At 42.5% G+C, this 24152-nt stretch overlaps 1 protein-coding gene across 9 annotated transcripts in view; it reads left to right on the forward strand.

Annotated features, from left to right (window-relative positions):
- Positions 1 to 24109, forward strand: part of dync1i1a (dynein cytoplasmic 1 intermediate chain 1a) — a 56827-nt gene extending 32718 nt beyond the window's left edge. For all 9 annotated transcript variants that reach the window (XM_067611221.1, XM_067611223.1, XM_067611225.1 and 6 more), the window contains 7 exons: positions 10330 to 10476; positions 11889 to 12002; positions 12247 to 12380; positions 13356 to 13500; positions 18123 to 18263; positions 21018 to 21143; positions 23309 to 24109. In XM_067611221.1, the coding sequence (XP_067467322.1) occupies positions 10330 to 10476; positions 11889 to 12002; positions 12247 to 12380; positions 13356 to 13500; positions 18123 to 18263; positions 21018 to 21143; positions 23309 to 23419 (918 nt within the window). In that variant the 3' untranslated portion in view covers positions 23420 to 24109. The remainder of the gene's footprint in view (positions 1 to 10329; positions 10477 to 11888; positions 12003 to 12246; positions 12381 to 13355; positions 13501 to 18122; positions 18264 to 21017; positions 21144 to 23308) is intronic.
- Positions 24110 to 24152: the final 43 nt, after the last annotated feature.

A 24152-nucleotide genomic window follows, 5' to 3' on the forward strand; every position in this document is an offset into this window, starting at 1 on the left:
AAAAAGCATAGTTATCATGGAAGTCCAATGTCAGAGTAGTTTCATTGCAGATTTATCAATGCGCATGGTACAGAATACACTATAATGGTATTAAAGGTAGAGCCAGTCATTCTGGAGAAGGATTGTTGATATTTGAACTAAACACCCAGACAGATAAATCCCTCCCTTTGTGCGCCTTCAGAAGCACCGCCCCCCAAAGTCATGGACATGAGAAATATAGCATATTCCAGAGTGATGTGTCAGCTGTAGAGTCACTTCTGCTCCTCTCACACTTTATCACGAGTGGGAAAAAAATTTGTCTCATGTGAGCACAACAGTCCATCCACATTCTCCACCTCTCTATTCTCACTCAACCTGCGTTCAGCGTCTACAGAAGCAGCCGTCTGTCAGCTGCAGCGCCTGGGGAGCTAAGAGGATAGCAGCCGGCTAACCTGCCTTCACCAGGCTGACTGTCAGCAAAACTTACTGAACCAAAATAGTTTGCATGTCGGCTCCACGGGAAGAAATTGATGGTGTTTGTATTTATTGATTCATTTATACGGTTAATGAGTTCAAAACACATGTACAGTGGCATATTTGTGTGATTTAAATAGCTGCCTGCTCAGATTACGCTTCACTAAACGTGACAAAAATAGATTCGGAGAGTAAAAAAGCACTGATTGTTTTTCAGTGCACACACAGAACGGACAGCTGACGGACCAGAGATATTCACTGAATTTGACAAAAAGTGTATTGAACGGTCTTTCTCTAGAATCACTGACTCTACCTTTAACTATAACTATAGTAGGGATATCAAAACTGTCAAAACAATTTTTACCAGTTTTACTTTTATGAAATCACATCTTGACACATTTGGTAAGTTATTTCCCTCTTTAAGTCATTTAATTTCAGTGATTTGAAATCTGTTTTATCGTGTACTGGTATATTTAAAATATCTTTGATTATCATGAAACATGGTGTAAAAATGAAATGTATTATTGTTCTCTAACTCAGTGAATAAACAGCATCCAAAATTATTATGATCAGTATAGTGTCAAGACCTTTACAAACCTCTTAAGGACTTTTGGCAGTCACATTACTCCACTAGGGTAGTGGGGCCCATTAATCTGTAATATAGTGAAGTAAGTGTGTGATCCATCAGTGTGTGAGATGGGTTTGTACTTTAAGAAAGGGGGCAGCTGCTGCTATGGATCCTAGTACCACTTGAGCGTGCCTCCCTTCATCGCAGACGTCCCAGCAGTTGGACCCATCATCGCCCCATCCCAGTTGGGTCCAATCTTGTAACTTCACACCAGCCTCTCAAGTGGGCAAAGTCACACCACATTAAAGGGCCCGTTTGACTTAAAACCTCTGCTGAACCCTCCAAACCACACGCCTCTCTGTAACAACCCCTGCCGCTACTGTCATATCCCATTGAACTCTGTCATATTTTTATTAATATCTTGCTGCCTTGCATTTCTCTCTAGGCCTTTGGCACTTCCCGAAAGGTTGAGTAGGAGAAGCGGGAGTAAGAGGAGAGGAGAGTGAGAAGGGAGGGTGAGGGTAGAGAGAGTTGGAAAGGGAGAACAGTGCAACAGCATTATTCGCAGGCCTTTTGTGAGTTGGAACCCATGTGAAATTACACTTGGAGGATGAAGCTGCATTGTATCCAGAAAGCTTAGCAGAGAAATCCTATAAATGCGTGCTGAGTAGAAGGGTTAAGACTTTGTGACTGTATTTGATTTGTGGCACATTAAACAGATGCAGCTTTCACTGGTAAAGATCATTCAGAGTTAAATTTTGTGGGAAATTAGATTATATTTTTACAGCTTTTACTGTACTAATCAGAGGTTGTTTAAATTAGTATTACATGGAGACATGCTTTTTCTAACTACATTAAACTACTAATGGAGGATCAGCCTACAGTATATAAGGTGCTTCATGTGTAAATTGACAGAAAGACAAGAAAAAACAGAACTTAAATGTTTTAAATATGTAAATGTTTTTAAATATGTAAAGTTTCTCTCAGTCAGTCAATCTTACAAGTGTCTGTTGCTCATTTTCTTGTTTTTATTAGTGATATTAAGACTTTTAGGTGTCATCCTCAGAGTCCAGTTATCGAACCCAAATATTTTTACATATAAGTATCAAAAAGTGTCAAGTTTCAAAAGTTGGCATTGAATGCTTAAATGCTAACTTTTGACTGTATTTTATTAAAATAAAGTTATCATTAAGCAGTTTGGTATATTTTGTTAAATGGCGAAAAAAGGTTAAAATATGTTTATATTCACAAAAATAAGGTATCAACTCAGATACGGTATTTGCACTGATATTGAACATTTTTAAAGGATAACCAGCTCTACTTCAGCTCCAAGTGTTCAATAGGAATTAAGATTTTAGCAGCTGAGATGTTATCTTAAACCATCCAGTTACCACTTAAATATGGCCAATAAATAAGTATCAATTTAAAAGTCAAATTCTGTAACTTTGTTTGGAAAACAGACCTGAGAACATCAGTTTCATATCAAATCGAGTATGGCTGAGCTGAGCAGGCATCGTACTTGCAACACAGATCCTACTCTCAAGCAACAAGCCCGCAAAAGTGAAAATATGAGTCAGGCAAACAAACAAAGATATGGAAAATAAAGGGAAAGGAGCTCTGGTAGGGAGAGAGAAAGACTTGTTTGTGTTCCAGGGAGCCTTCTCCTCGTGCTTTCGCTCAAGTCAAGCCCTCATTCTTTGCTTGGTGAAATGGAGAGTCGGCTTGGTATTTCTCTCTCCTTGCCAGAAACCACAGAGTGACAAAATCCGTGGGGTGTCATAAACGAGCGAAGCCAGGGGGAGAAAGGGAGGAGAAAGGTGGTTGGGAAGGAGGAGGGAGGGGGGGGGGGGTTGAGAAGTGGGGATGCAAGAGAAGACAGTCGGATCCATCTGGTCCTGATAAGGCAGAGTGGAAAACAGATGAGTGCGGTGAGCGAGGGAGGCTGGGGGGGTAGTGGGATGGAGCGTGGATCTACTTGGGAGGATATACTGTCTGGCAGGCCCTATCAGCCCCCCACCTCCCCTTTTCTTCTCTCCATGGCACTCTTGCTCCATTTCTGCCCTCCCAAGCCGACTTTAGCAACAGTTTGTTGCCCGAGGAAAGAAAGAAAGAGAGGAGGAGGCAACAAAGGAGGGAGTGTTCCCCTCTCCCTAGCTCTCTTTCTCTCTCTGTCATTCCTTCAAACCTCCCTAATCCCTCGCTGGGTGCCATCTTTCATCACGGCCTACCATGTGTGTATTATCCTCTACAGAACACTTCCCATTAATATAATAAGGGCTGCCAGAAGCACTTAGCCTTGTGAGCCTATGTGAGATATTGTAGATGATACTTTGTGTGTGTGTGTGTGTGAGTTTCTCCCTCATGCGTGCGCACACACACACACACACACAGTAGAAGTTGCATGAGGAAAGAAATGAAATCTGCTGTTCTGACTGCGAGAGTGTCTCCCTGTAAAACTTACACAATTTATCCTGGGCCCCATATACCGAAGTGACTCTCGCCGCTGCTTTTTCTTCCGGGAGCTGTCACTCCCCACATCCTCTCTGTCTGTGTTGGCAGGAGATGACTTGGCAGGTGTCTGACCCATGCTGCATGTGAGATGAGAACCATCCACAGAGCCACTCGGCGTTTGGAAATGAAATGTCAGGCTCGGTATCGAGTCAGGCCTGATACAGAGATGCAATCATAGCGGGAGTATTGCCGACATGATAGATTTCTAGGTGTTATTTAGACAGATGTGGCGCTTGTATGACTGGTAAGTCCAGACGTATGAATCTAAAATGAAGTTGAGCTGGAGGAGAAGGAAGTAGAAAGACTGCATTATATTTAATTTAAAGTATTAACTCATTTTTCAGTCATGTTTACACACTTTGAAATCTAATAGATGATATCAAGTATCGAGCCATTGATGGAAAAAGCTCATGAATGAATAAAGAAGTCAGCCTAAACATAACACAGCTCCCCATAATTCAGCTCTAAACTACTGTCATTTATTTGCTACATGACATTGACATTGAGAATCCGCTTTAGTGTCAACCAATTCCCCCTGAGCTTAAATCATAAACTTCCTTATAGCGCGGGACAAATTGATCTCATTTCAACGGCTAATGACATACAGTGCATTAAAATAGCATATAACTTCAGAACATATGTACTGATGTGACATTTGATTAGAAGCATTTACGGAGAATGGCTTTTATTTTAAGTCCAAGTTGCTGCTGGCAGACGTGTAGAAATGCACTACGGGGACAAAGTCGGCTAATTTTCAGTAGCTCTTTCACTAAGCCTGACAGTATGATGGCATAACCTGTGGTTTCTCAAAGAGGGGATTCAGAGTTTAGTCAGGATTTTCCCTCTTAAGATGGGGACACTGATAGGGCTTAAGAGTTAAACTAACATATGGAGCAAATAGAGGGGTCTCTTGATTTGATTTGGCTTTTCTTTGTCATTACTCATGTGGGGTAGAGATGTTTATTTAGGGTGATAACTGCTGGAAGAATAACGAGAGTAGGGATGTTTTCTATTTTTGCCCATATGCTTGTGGATTTGAGTTTGTAATCGTAATTTTTGATGGTGTTAATAGTGGAGTAAGGTCATCTTGGTCTTTGCTGGAAAGATCAAAGAGACGGCTTCTGTTGTGAGTTTAAAGAAAAGAATATTCATATTTTTGAGATAGTATACAGTCAATGTTGTACTCTGGATTGTTCCAATTAGAGATATTTAAAACTCAAATGAGAAATTGGACTTTTATAGGATTTTAATGCTTACTTTATGGTTATTTTAAGCAAATAGATAAGCCTCAACGAAGTCAGTGAGGAAGTCAGTGAGGAAAAAGCCAGGATAGTTTGCCTTTTTAAGAAATACATCTATTTGCTTTCTTGCAGAGTTTAATGAGAAGATTGCAACCACTCTCATATCTGTAGTATCAATGTGAAGCTACAGCCAGCAGCCAATTAGCTTAGTTTAGCATAAAACATGGTAGCCAGGGGACACAGCTAGCCTGGCTTTGATCAAGATATAATATGTGAGTTTTAGAGGTGCTGATAGGTGAATTTTGTTACCTTGGAACAGAGCCAATCTAGCTGTTTCCCCTCTACTTGTTCTGCTAAGCTAAGCTGCTAGCTGTAGCCTTGTATTTAACAGATAGATATGAGTGGTATCTGTTATGGGATTTTCCATCTTTAGAGGTTACAAATTGGGTTACATTGGGTCAAGCTTGGCTTAGAGGTCACACTGTAATTTTTAATCAGAGATTAAGATATTTTCTCCTTGAGACTTCAGCTGTCTGTGATGTTTTGGGGAAGGTAGAAACCTCTCTGATAGAGGGTATATCAGCATCTCCCTGGTTACCAAGGTCAGAGGAGGCTTCCCTAAACAACACAGATGGGTGGATGACACAGTCAGACGCTCAAACCAAAACTGCTGAAATTACATGCAACGTGACTTAAACTGTCACAGGTAAAGTGCAGTCCCTTGTTTAGAAACTAGTGAACCAATCAGACAAATTTTTCATACTGTAGGCTGATAAAGACTAGGACTCGGACCTTCAGAGGGCAGAACAGAAAGAGACAGCATCGGAGCAAAACTGGTGTTTACTGTTTTTGGTTCTCCACTTGGCCAAGTGCTTTCAGTAAACATTTTCAGCATTAAGACATCAAAAGTCTCGTGTATGCCTTTCTCCACTGCTAACCATCGCTCAAAATATCCACAACAGTATCAATCTTTTCAGCTAACACTTGGCAAAAAAGCAAGTAAGCATATTTCCCAAAATGCCAAACTATTAAAGACTTGAAAGGGTTGTGTTATGCTTTTTGTGGTTTTGTGTTATTTATACACTGTTTTGATATCTTTGTTAAAGGGGAGCTATTATGCTAATTTCCAGCTCTATATTTTTATTTTTGGACTCCACTAGAGTAGCTTTGCATGATTCACAGTTCAAAAAACTATTTATCTTACACTGTCTCTTTAAGGCCCCCCTCCCGATGAGCCCACTGTGTTCTGACTGGTCAGCTTTCTGGAAGCCTACCAAGGGCCAGCCATATCAGAGTCATTTTAAGTTACCGCCAATGCAAACCCAACATTTCCTGCTTTACTGCTTCATATTTAAAGCTTAAATGACTAATAACAGGAGACGTTTATTGTTAAGAATTCACAGGAAATGAAACGTGTTCCTCACCAAATTGGCAAAGCTCTGCTAGCAGCGCTAAAAACCAGTCAAAACAACAACACATTGAGATATTTGGAACTATTTGTTCAGCGGACCAGTTAGAAATAATGCAGGGAGGAATAGTACAAGCAGAAACAGCCACAGAGATGTTGATGTTTGATGAAGAGCTGCAGACGACCAGCACACCTCCAACAGGAAAACAACTTATTTTAGTTTGCCCTGCTGTGTAATGGAAAAACACTCACAGCTTGCCAGCTCAACTCGAGTCATGGCTCAGTGTGACTACCCCCAAAACAATGGAAAAATGCATAATGTTAATGGAGCGGAGCAGTGAACTCATGCGCTGTGTGTGGAGCAGATGACCATATAAAGAAATCTGTCACGAGCTGACGTCGGCTTGAGCTGAAAGTAGAAAAAAAACATTAGAAACTGAGTGTTTCAGAGCAGTCTGAAGCTGGTGCTTTTTGCTCATAGGGATCTACATTCGTTTACCTCATTATTTGACACTTTTAGCCATGTTTAATATGAACATCCAACATTGTAACATTATATATATGACTGAAAATAAGGAAAAGCATAATAGGTCCCCTTTAAACATGGTCAAAGTTCCCAAACCAGGCTTCAATCTACCATGAACACTTAATTTGAAACAGTTTTTTCTACCTTGGTGACGAGCTGACACCAAATTTTCTGCACATGCCCATAAATGTAGCCTGTAGCCTGTGTTGCTAAGGTTGTTAAGGTTTTTCCCTGTGTTGTTTGCGTTTTACACTTTACACATATTTCAGATTTCAGATTTCAACTTGAACATGTATGGATGTATTTGAGAAGTTGACATTTCAATTAAACAACAAGAAAAAGAAGTGAAACTCTACTACTATAGTTTGTTGCATGATTTGTTGGGCTCTCAAGAGGGGGGCCTTAAAGAGATGAGCTAAAATGGACTGTTTCAGACAAAGGCTGAACTAAGGGGCTGCATAAAGGGCCAGTATGAGTCAAATAAGGAGTTTGCTGAACTGTAAATCATGCAAAGATATTCCAGTGGAGCCCCGGATTAAAAACATAGACCTGTAAATGTGCACAATATGTCCCCTTTAAGAATCTAGAATCATTAAGCTATTTGATGTTTTTGATTCCTTCACTCTGGGTACTTTGGTTTATTAGCCCACTGATGGAGTCTGGAGGAACAGACCTTAGACAGCAGCCTGTCAGATGACCACATAGGGTAAAGGTCATCCCAAAATTGTGGGATATCAAAAGTGATGAAGTTCAAGGCAGAATCTTCCAAGTGTATTTGAGTTCTCTGTGTGAGTTCATTTGGCTTGAATAGTCTTACTTTTACAAAACCTTTTCATACTTTTTGGACATTTTTAGTTTCTGTACTTATAGGTCAGGATTAAAATTATAATTCAGAATTATGTTAAATTATGTTGCTGGTCGGATTGTTAAGTCTTATGTGCTAATTTGTGCTAATAAACCCAGATTCCTTTTCATCTGACTGTGTAAATAAACGTTTTTGGAGAGTGCCTCCTTTGCTGGCTTACGAGCGACTTTATTTTTACCACTGAAGTTCAGTTTATTTTGAGTCCTGACATCTGAAGCGACTCCCGAGCCATTCCTCTGGAAGCCTTGACTCCTCAGAAGCAACAAAAAAGAGAAAGAGTGTGCAGTGTTTTCTTTCCCTCTGGTTTGTTTTCCAGTCTACTTTCAAGATGAACTTGGGTTTGGAGTTGGCTGCTTTGCACATGGTGTGGTGTTAGGGATGGAGAGAGAGAAGGGGAGGGAGGGAGGGAGGGAGAGAAATGCAAGAAATGAAAAATAACACAAATATTATACTACTGCAGACTTGTAGGTTGCCTCAGTTCAATAGGATATTCTCAGTGATGCACTGTAAACAAGAAGAAATGTTGTGACTGTGAGTGAACAGTTTTTGTTTGATGATTATGATGCTACCCCAGCACAGTTAGGTTTCAGTTGTCCCAATGATTTGATTTGTACATTCAGTGTATTATAGGTCACAGCTGTTAATTAGTAATACCTCTTCAATCACATGAAATACCTTTGGATTTATAAGAAACTACTGTAAGAAAAAAAAGTAATGAAGGGATGTTCTGTATGCTGAGATATTCAAAATGTAAATTTAATACAGTAGTCGTTTGACTTTTTAAGTATTAAAGCGATACAATGAAACTTCTGAAATAAAGAATAAAACACTATTCCTCTCAAAAATTAAAAGTTGACCTCATTAGCAGCAAAATACACTCTTTCCTAATTCAGTAAACTCAGGGATTTTGTTGCTATAGCCTCATTGTGTCTGGTAAATTATGAATTAAGCTAACATTTGCAATATCTAGCTGCCAGTTAATTTGCTGAGTTTATGATTTTTCTCTACTTTTATACCATGATTTAGCATCAACCATTATCCCAAAACTGCTACAAGTGACCACAGTGGCTGCTGTTTATTAAAAAGTTACATAGTTTCACTTTAACCACCACCATGTTTTCAAGCATTGTCACTGTCAGACTGGTGTTGAACATTAAAAACATTAGCTTATTATGGTTGTTAACATTCAAGTTTGGCTTGTTGTCAACCTCTGGTGCTTTTCCTAAACATGAACATGACTACCTACCAACCTACTAACATCTTTATATTCCGCTAATTAAAACATAATATCGCCTTTGTTTACAGGGAGTTATGTGCTGGACATAGCCAGACTAGCAGTTTCCCTGTGTTTCCAGTGTTTATGAGAAGCTAATTGGTCGTTGACTGTAGCTTAATATTAACATACAGATATGACAGTGGTCAAAAAAGCAGATACACGTATTTCCCAAAATGTCAAACTATTCCTTTAAAGAGAGCATTCCTATGAGAGGATTCATGTAAGCTATAATTGTTTCAGTGAAGGATTGTTTTAGTGGTCATTAAGTTAATCAAATAGGAATGTAATTTCCTGTTTTGAATGAAATGAATGACTTTGAATGAAATCAATAAAAATCATATTCATTGTTCTCTTGCTGTCTATTAAAGATCCTACAGATAAACTGTATATTGAAACTGAAGCTTTTACAGTTTGTATTGCATACGATACTGTACATGTACTTTATTCTCATAAATCTCACCATTATTGCTATGCTAGCACAGTGATTGATTTGAGAGAATTCTGATAAGTAATGACAAGCTCTGCCACCAAACTCCAAAATTGACTCACAACTGTTGTTCCGATAACAAAATGTCTAACAGACAGTTTTTAGAAACACTAAAACTGTCAACAACAGTTCTTCCAACAAAATCTACGACCATATTAGGCAACAGCACATTTGCGAAATGCACCCTGCATGTTTTTATAGTTTTACTGTTTTTAATTGTGATGTGTGTCTGTGAGCTTCTCATTTAATGCTCTCTTGGCCCTGTCTTGCCTGTAAATTATTGGTCCTCTCAGCATGACTATGCTGGTTTACTAGATTGAGGGATGTATTTGTCAATGCGTAACACCACTTGCCCATTTTCTCATAACTCCTCAGCACAGATGCTTCAGTGGCTTTGGGTCAGGGAAGGCTAGCTGCTGCACGCAGAAGCCCATATGGGACGAGCACTGAAGAGGAACCAAAACTCAATAAACACGGCAATGGGGAGGGGAGGGAGTTCAAGGGTGCGCTTGTCATGATGGAGGCTACAGTGAGCGCTCCAGTGGCTGCTGGGGTTTTGATGCTGTAATGTGAAACGGCTGGGGGAAAGAGGACTACAATTCCCCTCTTTGTCTGGTCTCCACCCCAGCATCACCCCTCTCTCCTCTCCTCAGCGGACTCTCACCGTAGCCAAACTCATCATCTCCCCCGCCGTCTATCTCCTCAAGACCGCCACCCATCTCGCAGCCTTGATCACTCTTTCTCACTCGCGCTCCATCTAGCGTTACAACTTTCGGTTCGTATCGTCCTTTGTTTTTGCTCTTTTCTCTCCGTCCGCTGTTTTATCTCCACATTTCATCAGACCGATCTTTCTACTCTCGCCGTCTTCCTCTTTCTGTCAGTTCATGATAATGCATCTTTTTCGGATGCTTTCCCACAAAGTATCCTCACACCAGAATAAAATGCAGCGATCGCTCATCCTCTCCTTTCCCCCTCTCTTTTTCTCTTTCCTCAGTCTCCAGTGGTGTCTGTGGGCTTTGCCAGGTTTCATCCCAACCTGGTGGTGGGGGGAACTTACTCGGGGCAGATCGTCCTGTGGGACAACCGCAGTCACCGTCGGACCCCCGTCCAGAGGACTCCCCTGTCTGCTGCTGCACACACTGTAGGGTTTGCTTCAGTATCAGTATGACATATAACCTACATAGTCTTTCAACAAACTATGAGCCTACTGTGAGACAAAACGCCGGTTGGTAGAGCTGTAGTACACATTTGATGAATTCAGCGTTGACACAATTGAAGAAACACATTTAGAAAAGATCTGATCTGTGTTAAAAGTTGGTTTTAGAGCTAAAACTGTGAGTCACTTTCACAGAAAAGCACAAATTTGATCATCATTTTTTTGTCAAGGGTATTTATCAAGCAAAAATTCCAAACTTTTATTAGTTCCAGCTTCTTAAATGTGAGGATTTGCTGCTCTCTGACTTTTTCATGATTATAAATGGAATATCTTTTGGTATTTGACAGTTGGTCAAATAAAACAAGAAATCCGAAGATGTGACCCGACACTGTAGCTCTGGAAAAATGTGATGTTGACATTTGACTATTTTCTCACATTTTATAGTCTAAACTATTCATTGTTGTAAGTGATAATGAGGACAATAATCAGTTGTACACCTATTGTAGTTAAACTGCTATTAGCTAATTAGCTCTAACATGAAAAAGCTCTCTGGCTCCCTTAGTTGCGACAAAAACAAAAAAACATAATATGGTGATTAATTAGCAACAAAGGATATCAAATAAACATCCTGATGAACAGATATTGGATTAAAATGCACCGCACTCTGTTTGATAACTAAGCATTTTATTTTTTACATGATAACGGATGAAACCCTGCAGCTTTGAGACTGATAATTCTCACAATAGACACACACACACACACACTCACTTACACACACTTGACTGGAGCAATCAAATTCTAGACATAACTGAAAGGGCAGCTCAGTTGAGACGCTCCAGTGAACTGACTGACCCTCAACAAATTACTGACCAATATACACTAGCAATATGTTAAGACCCGGGGCCGTTAATAACCACAGGTAGAGAAGGCATGTAGACACACAGACTGCTACATGCCATCCATGCTGTAGGTTTAAAGTGGCTGTGGACTCCAATAATGAGGCCATCGCTCTTGTCCTCTCCAGTCAGTGAGTCCAGCCAGCTTAGCATGGTGCTGATTGCTGAAAGGATTCTTTGTGCGGCCCAGTACACAAATCAATTACTGCCCAGTAATGACATAATGGTTTCACACACTCCCTCGGATTTGCACTGCGGCACATGTCCCAAACGTAGAGTCATTTGAAAGGTGGCTGCACACCGGCATGTGAGCTGTGTGTGAGCCCGCCGCATCTGTTGGTCCAACAAAGTGTCTAATGATGTCATGTGTGTAAGAGTAGAATCACATGATCAGTGCAGGACCGTAGTTAAAATCTCTTGTTATGATTTTGAAAACAAAAAATGTATTCTTTTGTGTGTTTTTTCTCTTGCGCTCGTGTGTGTGTGTGTGTGTGTGTGTAGCACCCTGTGTACTGCGTGAACGTGGTCGGCACCCAGAATGCCAACAACCTGATCACTGTGTCTACAGACGGCAAGATGTGCTCTTGGAGTCTGGACATGCTCTCCCAGCCTCAGGTACACACAACACACACACACACACACACACACACACACACACACACACACACACACACACACACACACACACACACACACACACATCACCTGCTAGAACTGTAGCTCAAAAAGTGTCAGTCCAGTGAAGAGACTTGAATGACAAAACCTTTAATGAGTTACTACAAGTGACCTCTACTAGAGTTTTAGTGTGGTTGGATGTGTGTATTTCATATGTGGACACACATTAACACTGTGTGTGTAGGAGACCATGGAACTGGTGTACAATAAATCCAAACCGGTGGCGGTGACAGGCATGGCTTTCCCCACGGGAGACGTTAACAATTATGTGGTGGGGAGTGAGGAGGGCACTGTGTACACCGCATCCAGACATGGCAGGTTGGTGGACACACACACACACACACACACACACACTCTTACACGCACATGCATAAAAGACTGCAGAAAAATCATAACATGATTGCATGGTCATAGTGTTGACTGGTGCTTTAAATCTTACTGCAAAACATTGCTCAGCTGTTCTGTTTACATGATGTAGAGGAGAGGTTTTCAAACTGTGTGAGACGTGAGGTCTGAGCCGCAATTTGCATCAAAACTCGTACTTCTTTGAGTTATAACTCACTGAAATCTGAATACACAGACATGATACACATATTTTTAGATGCAGAGTGACTTCCTGATGATACCATCTTCTCTTTATATATCTGTATGCGAATAAATCTTCCTAAATCCGCTTTAAAGTCATAGGAAAAAAGAACTTGCCTGAGATTTGTCATGTTTTTAAGTTTTCTTCAGTGTCAAAGTAATCAGTGTTAGTCGGCTCTGTATTCATGGGCACATAGCAAACAGGAACTGATAATAGCTTATTTTGGCATACATTTAACGGTGCCAAGTTGTAACCCACAGCTAACACACTGAATCCATGGTAACGTTGTACATCCTGTTTACATACCCGACGCATTATGGGAGTTGTGTTTCCCAAAAATGAGAACATGATTATCCCCCAAAGTGAAATTAGACAAGGAACAGAGAATACTGTGTTTTTATTTCTAAATTAAACCCATTCAAGTGTGTTTCCTTGTTGCCTTGAGTGAAATTATTGTAACAAGGAAAACTGTTTTGGAGGATTTTGGTGAAATAATCTTTTCCACTTGTTTTGTAAAAATGAAATTGATTATTTTTCCCTCAATTTAAGATGTTAAACATTTACTGTGCTGTCAAAATATTGTTCGCATGAGCATCCCCACTGAGACGCAAACCACTTCGCTACTTTACATTTTAATAACCACTAAAACTCTGCAGAACTGAGTATTGTTATGTTACAGATGTCGTACTTTTGTCGCCCCTCTCCAGTAAGGCAGGTATCTGTGAGATGTTCGAGGGCCACCAGGGGCCGGTGACAGGTATCAGCTGTCACAACGCGGTGGGCACCGTTGACTTTTCCCATCTTTTCATCACATCATCTTTCGACTGGACCGTCAAACTCTGGAGCACTAAGGTACGGTGTTTGTGTGTTTTTTGTGTGTGCGCTAGAGAGGAAGAGAGCGAGAGAGGATGTGTGGGGGGTTGATTGTGGACTCAGAGAGGTTGCAGAGAGAAATGAGTGTGAGAGTCTTTCTCTTAGTATTTGTGTGTGTGTGTGTGTGTGTGTGTGTGTGGGGTGGGGGGTTGGGTGAGGTCTGTTGCCGGGTAAATACATATATGTGAGTATGCAATGCAATGTTAAGTTACACTGTAGTAGTATTTGGGAGGAACCTGATGATGTTGGCCTGAATTGAGCCTGTCAGGTACGTTCCTTCCAGGCTGTGCATTCCCAGCAGTAAGCCCTGCTTAGTAATGAAATGCTGCAGTTTTATAGACGGTAAAGAACTGTGGTGATGCCAGTACTACAGAAGTAGGATGGATGTCTACACAACATCAGAGGAAGGTGTGCCTGTGAGGCTGAACTTAGGGCAACAATCAGTAAGATGCATTGTAAGGATTATTATTATTGTAAGTTGAAGTATGTCAGTTAAGTCGAGTTAATTAGTTTGCATATCAGCCAGTCCTCAGTTCTTTTAAAACTGTTGCACCTCTTCTGACAAATGACCAGAAATGGTTTGCGTTTTCTTCGGTTTGCATGTGAAAGCCCCTGTGTGTGTGTGTGTGTGTTTTTCTGTCACTCCCCCATCCCTTGAAAACAGAAATGCACTGATGGGACAGCGCTGCCTGCCTGCCCGCCCGCCCGCAGGTGCACTCAGTGAATCTACCTCAGACACACTCTAAAGGTGGGCGCTCCTCCTCTCGCCGGCTTTGAGTGACCTCGTCCACTCAGGGTATTTGTTCTCCTTTCAAACCGGCGTGATGAATTCCATTTGGCAGCATTTTCAGTGGCAGTGGAAAAAATAAAAGCAAACGGTCACCGTTACTGTCAAAGTGAGTGTTGGCAGACCAGAAACATTAGCTAACACATTCGAAGGACACGGTGAGACACAGAGGAGTCAGCTCAGGTACATTTTGGATACTGCACAAGAATAAAGACTCTCTGAGGTTGGGGAGGATAAACATCCCACACCTCTAGTGGCAGAAGTCCAGGTGATGCAGACACAGGAAGGAGGGATGGAAAGAAAATAGCTGGAGAGAGTAAAATGGATAGAAGAATCAGGAGGTGTGAGCGTGGGGAAAAAGACTGAAGAATTTCATGGTTAAATAGTGGAAAGTGATGCTAAAATTGAAGGACAGAGAGATCAACATGACCAGGGCTTCTAACAGCAAACACAGCCAAAAAATCAAAGAGAGCGCTGTTCAGTGTGAGGATAATACATAATGCATATTGCATAATACCTTCAACTTTATGCAAGATCCAGTTACAGTTCTCACTCTGTGACAGGCAGTAAAACACTCTCAATTTTAGCTCATGTTTGCATGCAGACACTCCATAAGTCTTATGCGAAGAGTCCCGTGACACATATTAAAACATTTCTGCGGATTTTCATCAGTGGAGTGTGTTATTTTTCAGGATTTGGGAATTCCCTTTCCTTTGAGGGGCACCGCAGGAATGCGCGTCTGTCTCTTATCCCACATAACCCGTATTTGTGTGTGGGCAGGCGGAATACCTGTGTGTGTGCGTGCGTGCGTGCATGAGCAAACATAGACACACACCACACATGCCTCACGTACACCTTAAGCAAGCTGCCTTTGCTTACCTAAAATCCCCCCGAGGGTTTCGCCTTCAACCCACCAATCACAGCCATCGCAAACTGTTGTAACACACACACACACACACACACACACACACATTCGCAGTGAATTCTCTTCACGTTCACACGTTTTCCCCCTCACAGTTCAAAAAGGCCGTCACACAGAAGTCTGCTGATGTTTTTACACTCAGCGGTGCAAATATTGTGGTTAGTGAAATCATTTAGAGTCGGCCAGACTCTGAAGACGTCGCGACAGCTGGGAGTGGGTTTATGATTGTGCATAACTTGAACTGTCTTGCTCTCTTGACCCCAAAACCAACGTCTACTAAGTGATTGGATGGAGCTCAAATCATTCCACTTTTGCTCTCTTAAGAGCTTAATTAAAGGGCCGGATCGCCGTCAGATCAGGTGATTGTTCATGAGTGTCGATAATATTCCAGATGAGTGTCGGCAGATATGTGGAAAAGAGAAAAATGAGATTGTAGTCTTGATCTCCAGTTGAGGGTTTTGCCCTGTGCGCTCTCTTGTGAAACATTTCATATAGTTTCTACTTAGAGGACATCTTCTCAGTCACTTCGGTGTGTTGTTATTAAAGCTGGTGTGAAGCTAATAAGCCAGCGTAATGTTTGTGATGCAGACACGACCAAGATGGAGCCAGTGAGGGTAGAAGACTCTTTGGTTCTCTCTGCAATTTTAAGACACAAAGACAGAAAAGTTCCTCATCTATTCATCTGTTTTCTACACATGCAGAGTCACATGAGAGTCAAGGGCATAACTAGACGTGATGTCAATAAATTTGGCATTGCACCGTGATGTTTACGGTTAGCATCCAGTGTATCAGTGATGGTTTTCCAGTTCAAACGTGCTAGAAGCTCCTCCAGCTCCTCAGCACAGGAAAGATAATGACAGTTCTATCACCCGCGGCGCCACGAGGATTAAGCTTCATTTTCAGATTAGTATTTAAGGCTTGCTGCTGCAGATTATTTACTGAAATCACCTTCTGTAAGAGCGGTAGATTACGCACAGACTACAGTAAAATAGTAGTTTATATTTTGAACAGTCTGTAGACACAAGGAAGGGCTTTATTCATCTCATCTTGTCTCCTGAGTGATGTGTCGCTTGAATTGTCAGGAGCAAATAAGTGAAAGATTTCATCAATCAGTTTAATAACAAACGTGGAGATATGAAATGCTGTCAAGTCAGAGGCTGAGTAAAGGAGTGAGGTGGACACATGAACTGAAACAAGAAGAGAGAGAGAGAGCGGACATAAACAGGAATCACTCAGCTGATCGAATGCTCAAAATGTGTGAGATGGAGGAAAACGACCTCCGCCGTCACCTCGCCGGCTGGTTCAATCGAGGCTTGAAATTGGCTCGGCTCTGTTTGTTGGTGTTTGTGTAAGTGCGCGCCACCGTCTGTCTGCAGGTATCGCAGCCTTTAAGAACAACTACGGAGAGAGGGATAACGGTGATGAAGAAAAAGAGAAAGGAATGAGAGAGAGAGGGAGACAGAGAGAGAGAGAGAGAGAGAGAGAGACTGCATTCTTTCATTTGCTCTTCCAGCCAACCTGTCTCCTCTCCTCAACCCCTCCCACTCTACCTGTCAGGAATGCAGTTTGTAAGCCTCTGGAATCCTAACAGCCGGTCTGAGAGATAGGGACGCACGCACACACACACACACAAACATCATTTGTATTAAGCTTTATACACATTATAGAGAGAAAAACAAGGCTCTTGCGCCGTGCAGATTGTTGGGATGAGTGGAGAAATATTTAGAAATACTTATTATTAGTTTCTGACTATTTGCGAGTATCAAAGTGAGAGTTGATACCAGTTGACAGCCCTCAAACTCAAGCAGTGTGCAGCACAATAATGGAGGAGGTGTGTGCTTTGGTACGTTTCACTCTGATCATAATGTAGACTAAACTGACTACAAGAGAAATTGTGCTCACTATGCTTCTCTTGTCATGTGGTCACTAGTTTACAAGAGTAGAGTAGAAAATACAATTATTACAGGTGTATCAGTATCGGCCAATAAGAAACAAGGAATTCTACTATAGAAAATGCTAGTGTCTCCATTATATAGTTTGTCCACCAGAGAGCACTGACAAGTTTTTTTTCCAACTGTAAAATATCCTCACTCACACATATCATAGTAACAGTTTTTTGAAAAACAAATTTAAGAGATCCCTGTCAAAAACGGTTGTTTTATGTCCTATAAATGGTCTGCGTTCATGTAGCGCGTTTTATCCACAGTTCATTCACACACAGCTGCCAGCATCTGGAATTTGGGGTTCAGTGTCTTGCTTGTGACACTTCCACAGACGGACAGAAGTAGCCGGGGATCAAACCTGCAATCAGTGGACGACCCGCTCTACCTGCCAAGCTACAGTCACCCCCACCCCCCCCATATGTGTGTTTTTGTTGATCTATCATGATCAGATTATTTAAACTTTCAAACATCAATATCGGCCTCCAATATCCAGTTTCTGTCAGACTCCACACCCACATCCTATTTCCAAAGCCTCTTCCTCTCTGTCCACTGTCCACCCCCTCCTTCTCCTCCTCTTTCCCATCTCTTTCCCATCTCTCTCTCTCTCTCTCTCTCTCTCTCTCTCTCTCTTAGACAGCTGTTGTGTTGAGGTTACAGTACACCTTGTGGAGGGGCCCTCCCTTTCATCTCTCCCAGCGGTTTTATGGCGCTGTGTGAATGTGCTAGGCTTTTTAATTAGGCTCTGCACCCAGACAGGCCCCAAGGCTGAGGCAGCGCCACTCTGTCTGAAGCTCACTCACTCCCTCTCTCCATTCCTTCTCTCTCTCTCTCTCTGTCTTTCCTTTCCTTTCTATCTCTAGTGTGTCATCTACTATAATCCCTAACTGTCTTTCTCTCTTTCTCTGCAGTTCTGCTTCACACCATCATAAACCTTTTCTTTGTCTTTCAGCACAACAAGCCTCTGTACTCTTTTGAGGACAATGCTGACTATGTGTATGACGTCATGTGGTCGCCCGTGCACCCTGCGCTCTTTGCCGCCGTGGATGGCATGGGCCGTCTGGACCTGTGGAACCTCAACAACGACACTGAGGTTTGTGTGTGTGTGTGTGTGTGTGTGCATGCAAAGGTGGGTGAATAAAGGTCATCATGGGTGTGTTTTCCGTGTCTTTTGGTGTCCTCAGGGCCTGTCGCTGGGCCTCTGCCGAACCACACAGCCAAACACTCAAGCCTTTCCCTCCCATAAATCCCACCCCACCCCCCCCCCTCACCTCACACGCACACACACACATACACCAACCCTTCCACATCCCTCCCTACACACTCACACACGATTCAAGATTCCCTTGTGGGCGTTTCCCACAGCCCTCACTTTAAATCACACTGGGTGACATCTCCTCATCCCCGGCTCCCATCCAGCCGTCCCGCCAACATTCCTACAACCTCTGTCCAACGTTCAGGAAACCTCGGAACTCCACCATCCTGTCCCATCTCCCTCCCACATTCTGTCTCATCAGTGAAGTGCACACATGTGCAGGAGACCACGAGCAGCGAGCCCCAACCCTCAGTCCGCAGTCCCATGCTGGAGACGAAACATGATTAAAAAAAGAAAGTTCAGGCCTGGGGTTGAGTTTCTCAGCGCTGCGGGGCAACATTTATTTTGAGATGAGTGCATTTGAGGCCAGCGAATGATAGATCATCTTATTATTCAGTTCGGTTACATACGCTTATTTGCTTTCTTGCAGAGAGTTGGTGGAGACGATTGATACCACTCCCATGTCTGTAGGCTAAATATGAAGCTACAGCCAGCAGCCGGTTTGCTTAGCTTAGCACAAAGACTGGAGACAGGGGGAAATAGCTACCACTGTTTGTGCCCAAAGGTAACTAATGAACATGACAAACTGGTTATTTCACTGTGGGTTGTGTGCTGAACTATTTCTAAGCTGAGAGCAGTTTAATCCTGCAAACAACTGCTAATGCTTATGCTAAGCTAAGCGAATCGTCTCCTTCATATTTAACAGAGAGAAAAGTGGTTTGAATCTTCTCATCTAACTCAACTGTTTCCCAAAGTTGAACTCTTCCTTTAAGAAAGAAAAAAGTTGCACTATAGTGAAGATGTAACTTCAGCTACGAGTCTGGAAACCATACTTTGTTACAACTGAGATGGGGGAGTGGATACCGAACCTTTGATCACTCAGGTAAAAGCAGGGATAAAAGGATCCTCCAGTCTCCGTCTCTCTTGGTTTCCATGGAGACAACACCCACAGTGCCTTCAACCTTAATACAAGTCTGCATCTCTGGAAATGCTCCCCCCCCCCCACCCACCCCTTCTCTCATAATGCTCTTTCACTCTCATTCTCAGTTTCTTGCAGCCGCAACACATTGCGCACATACACTGAATCACCTTATCTCGCAGGATTTTATGTCTCATGTAATCATTCCCTCTCTTACTGTTTTAACGTCAACACTCCTCCACTGATCCCCCGTCGCCAACGCAGGGTCTTCCCTCTGCAGCAGGCACACAGATGACGAGTTTCCCATGGTTCCCTCAACAGCGGCCTTTTCACCGACAGAGGAAGAGTTCATTATCGACGGCCTAACTCAGCTAACAATGTGCTTTATGAGAAACATTTGCTCAGACACACACACACGCATACGCACAAACGGATGTACCGAACACATGCACACACATTCACTCACACAGTCTAATAGCAACAGACTTCCATTGTTGCCATCATATTAAAAACACACAGTCATAACGACATTAACGGAGCAGTGCGGTGCGCCTGGTTCTCATTTCCAGCACACACACACACACACACACACAGACACACACAGACATATACAGCCAATTGAAAGCCCTCAGTTCAGATCAACTCTGGCGGAGTGCTGGAAGCTAGCAGGCTAATGGCAGTCAGTCTGTGGTTAGCGCTGCTTTAAATACGCAGAAGCTCGGTGTGTGAGGCGACATGATGCCAAGGCCTCTGTCTCCACTGGTGACATGTGTCAGACTCGCCTGCCACATGTCAGGAACAGTTTATGGAAACACTGCAGATGGTTTTAGGTTTTTAAAAAGGTGCAATACAAGCAGTGCTGTTTACTAAAAAAGAGCATCAGCTCGCCCACAACAGCAAACACGAGCGCAGTTATTATACAGTAGGTGGCCTTGTGTGTCCACATTTGAATGAGGACTTGTAAATTTGACAGCTATGTTTGTCTAACCTCCAGTTAGTATTTGGATAAAGTTTCCCTTTTTATGCAGTAAAATTTGTTCTGTAAATGAGACGATAATGGCATAACGCTCCCTTACTCCAATAAACAGCAAGAAGAATAGCTGAAACTGCAGTTAGATCATTAAATAAAAATAAATACAGACTCAGGGGACCATGGTGTAAGTGTAAATCTTTGTCAGTAGTATTTTGTTTAGAAATGTAATATCCAGTAAATGTGTGGGGTGGTTTTTGGATGCAAAGCAGCTATTAAAAACACAAAGTTGTAACACTTTTTTTCCTGCAAGTGGCAGACTGTGGGGATCGTTCTTTTCATGCATGCGTTGGAAGAGTTTTATAAAGGTTTATGTGCCACATTAAAAGGAATCACATAAAAGTCAAACAATGTGCTGTTGGTCCTCTGGAAATTACTCCAAAACAGGATTATGATATGTAGGATTATGTTTATGATTATGGCTCAATCTGCTGTCTATGATTCGTTCCAATTAGATGTATAATTTGCAGTAATGTAATGTGATCTACTGTATAGATGGAAGTTTATGAGTGTACAAAATTTGCCGTAACATTTTTATCAATTTGGGTTTTTTTGTTTGTTTGTTTGTTGAATCCTTGAATAGGTACCAACTGCGAGCGTGACTATCGAAGGTGCGTCGGCGCTCAACAGGGTCCGCTGGTCGTCGGGAGGGAAGGAGGTGGCTGTGGGCGACTCAGAGGGCCGAGTCTGGATCTACGATACCGGAGAGGTACTGACAACCGTCACACATACATTTCCTGTAAAGCAGAGACATTAGTCTCTGAGCAGAATCCTTCACGGTACCCAGAAATAAGGGCAGAGTGAGTGCTCTGTGTCCTCAGGTATCATCTAATCATTACAGAATAATATCTGTGACATTTGAAATAGTTTTGTACTGAAGTGTTTCTCGTGTAAAGTTAATATTTTGGCAGCATGTTCAGGATTTTCAAAAACAGTCTTCTGAGTACATTGTTGTTGGATTCACTGCGAGCGCTGTGACGCATGGAGCCGGTGGTTCTTGAGCTGCAGTTTTCAAACAATAACAATTTAATTACAACCTCAGTGCCAAAAGCATGAGTGAACTACAATGACCAAATTTTATTGCACTGTTGCAATGAAGTTGTACAACAGTGGATTGAGAGATTTTACTGTCTGAAATCTGAGTTACTCTTCTTGCTAAATGAAACATCAGTAATGCCTCCTTTCATTCAGATTCTACCAGAATAAACTGGAACACTGTGCTGCATGTGATACAAACACATACTTGCACTTGCTGCATCTTCAAAGTACATACTGTACTGTGCTCTTGTCATGTTTTATGTATATTTGGTCCACTGACTTTGGTGAGACATGTACTATAGACTAGAAATATAAAGTGTATTTTTTTCACAGTAAAACCTCCACATGCACCACCACCAACAACCATTTTAGGTCTTTTAACCCTGTATGTTTACCCAACTGTCAGTACTGCCATAGATCTATGTGTTTGATTTTTTTCACCCCCTCTTTCTTGTCCCTGTAAAATGGCCTCCACATGACTGCCATCACCACAAAGCGGCCAACCACCCTGCCTGTGCCTGTATGTTCTCTCATGTTTGGAGGGATCTTTGGGCTCTGGTTAGGATCCTCATGTGAGGGTGCGCTAGACTTGCCGCTCGGCTAATTTTAGCATCTTTTTTGTTGTGTGGTGAGTTAGAGAGAGGCTCGGCTGAGCCGGTGGCCTCCACGCTGGGTTGCTGGTAACGAAGAGTCATCAATAAAAGTGAGCGCGGTTGAAAGGTTTTACGACTCCAAAAAGGAGTGTGTGTATGTGTGTGGTGGGGGTATTTACTTCACTAGAAACTCACCCCCCCACCCCACACCCACACCCACCCCCATATACTGTAGCTAAAACCAGGAACAGCATATGGAGAAAGATGCCAGCAATTCCATCCAGAGCGGCGCGGTCCCAACAGCGACCCTTGAGAGGGTTCCAGGAAAGAAAAATACCAAACACTTCTCACTATTATTGTACTCAGTACAAATTAGTGTTAGCTGACTTAATGTATCAGCAGGGATTAGAACTATTTTGATTACTTTTTTATACTTTTGTTGCTCCATGTAAAATATGGACAATTCAGATAGCTGTGTGTGTGTCAAGTCAAGTCAATTTTATTTATATAACGCCAAATCACAACAGAAGTTATCTCAGGGCACTTTTCACACAGAGCGGGTCTAGACCGAACTTAATTTACAGAGACACAACATTCCCCCATGAGCAAGCATTTGGCGACAGCAGCGAGGAAAAACTCCCCTTTAACGGGAAGAAACCTCGAGCAGAACCGGGCTCTAGGCGGACAGCCATCTGTCTTGACCTGGTTGGGTTGAGAAAGAGAGGGAGACAGTAACCACACTGTTTGGTTTAATGCTGTTCAATGACGTGAAAATGTTTGGAGATCGTTGCTTTTTAAAGCCTGACAACACAGAATCCAGCAGTGTTTCTCCCACACGAGGGCCTCTTGTAGTCTGTTAAAACACTGCTAATGCTGAAGCCACTCAGGCACCATATAGATGATGTTCTGACGCAGCCCCCCTGCTGTGGACTCTGCCAGCTCTGGTGGTGGGGAGGGAGAGGAGGGGGGCTGCATCCCTCCTCCTGGTTCCTGTTTAATTACAGCCTGGCCATGCAAAGCGGTTGCAGACAGCTTGGGTGGTGGCCGCGGTTCTTGTCCCACTCACTCTGACTCCCACAGCACACGACACTTGAATGAGGAACGACGTTCAGTTTGACGAGTCCCGTTATTAGCTCTACAGTCAGCGCAGCTCACATCACTGTCCTCTTGTTGTGTCGTTCATAGAAAGCCTCTATGTGTTCACGTGACGCACTCGTGTCCTTGTGATGTTTTTTTCCTCCAGCTGTCGGTGGCCCACAGTGACGACTGGGCACGTTTCGCCCGTACCCTGATGGAGATCCGCGCTAACAGGGCGGACGGCGAGGAGGAGGGGCCTATGGAGCTGGCTTCATAGACTCCGAAACCAAAGTGGAGGGAGGGGAGTAGGGGAGGGGACTCAGAGGCCCAGTGTGCTTTTATTGGTGTCACTATAGCATGTGCTTCTCACTCAGTTGTGTTTCTCCACCTTTATGTTCATGTTCCTGTCTGATCCAAACAAGGCAGAGCTTTTATTGTAAATGCAGACTGTCTATTAACGGGTGAACTGTTGACTTCTACCCTTATTTATTTCTTTAAAGGTGATGTGTTGCTTGCAACTCGTGAGCCTACACTATATAAAAGTGGCAGTCTTATAGCCTTATGAAGATATGTGTACTGTAATGATGCTTTGCACTACCGTAAAAATAAAGCAGGGTCCATAGATTAGTCATTGTGTTCTGTTTACAAAATGTCACGTTCACCTTCTGTTGTGCTTTTTTTTTTTTCCCTCTGTATTCTGCCTGCATGCGACACATTCCTGAAATATCCCAGACGCATAAACACAGAGTCAATATGGTGACGTTATCACACGTGGGGCTTGTGGCTGCTTTATGTCAGTTGTTTCAGGGTGTCAGAAGCTGAATCAAGTGGACGAAGGTGGTTCTGAACCAGAGCTACAGCTGTATATTCTTTCATGAACTGTAACAATGAACAAGAGGTATATTGTGATGTTGAGAGCTCGCTGTTAAACCTGCTATGTTTGCTATTAAAGCATCGCTTGATCGACTGTTGTCTTGCTTTTAATGAAATGTTGTTGAAAGCCGATAATG

The sequence above is a fragment of the Thunnus thynnus genome, chromosome 15, assembly GCF_963924715.1.
Source record: "Thunnus thynnus chromosome 15, fThuThy2.1, whole genome shotgun sequence".
NCBI lineage: Eukaryota > Metazoa > Chordata > Actinopteri > Scombriformes > Scombridae > Thunnus > Thunnus thynnus.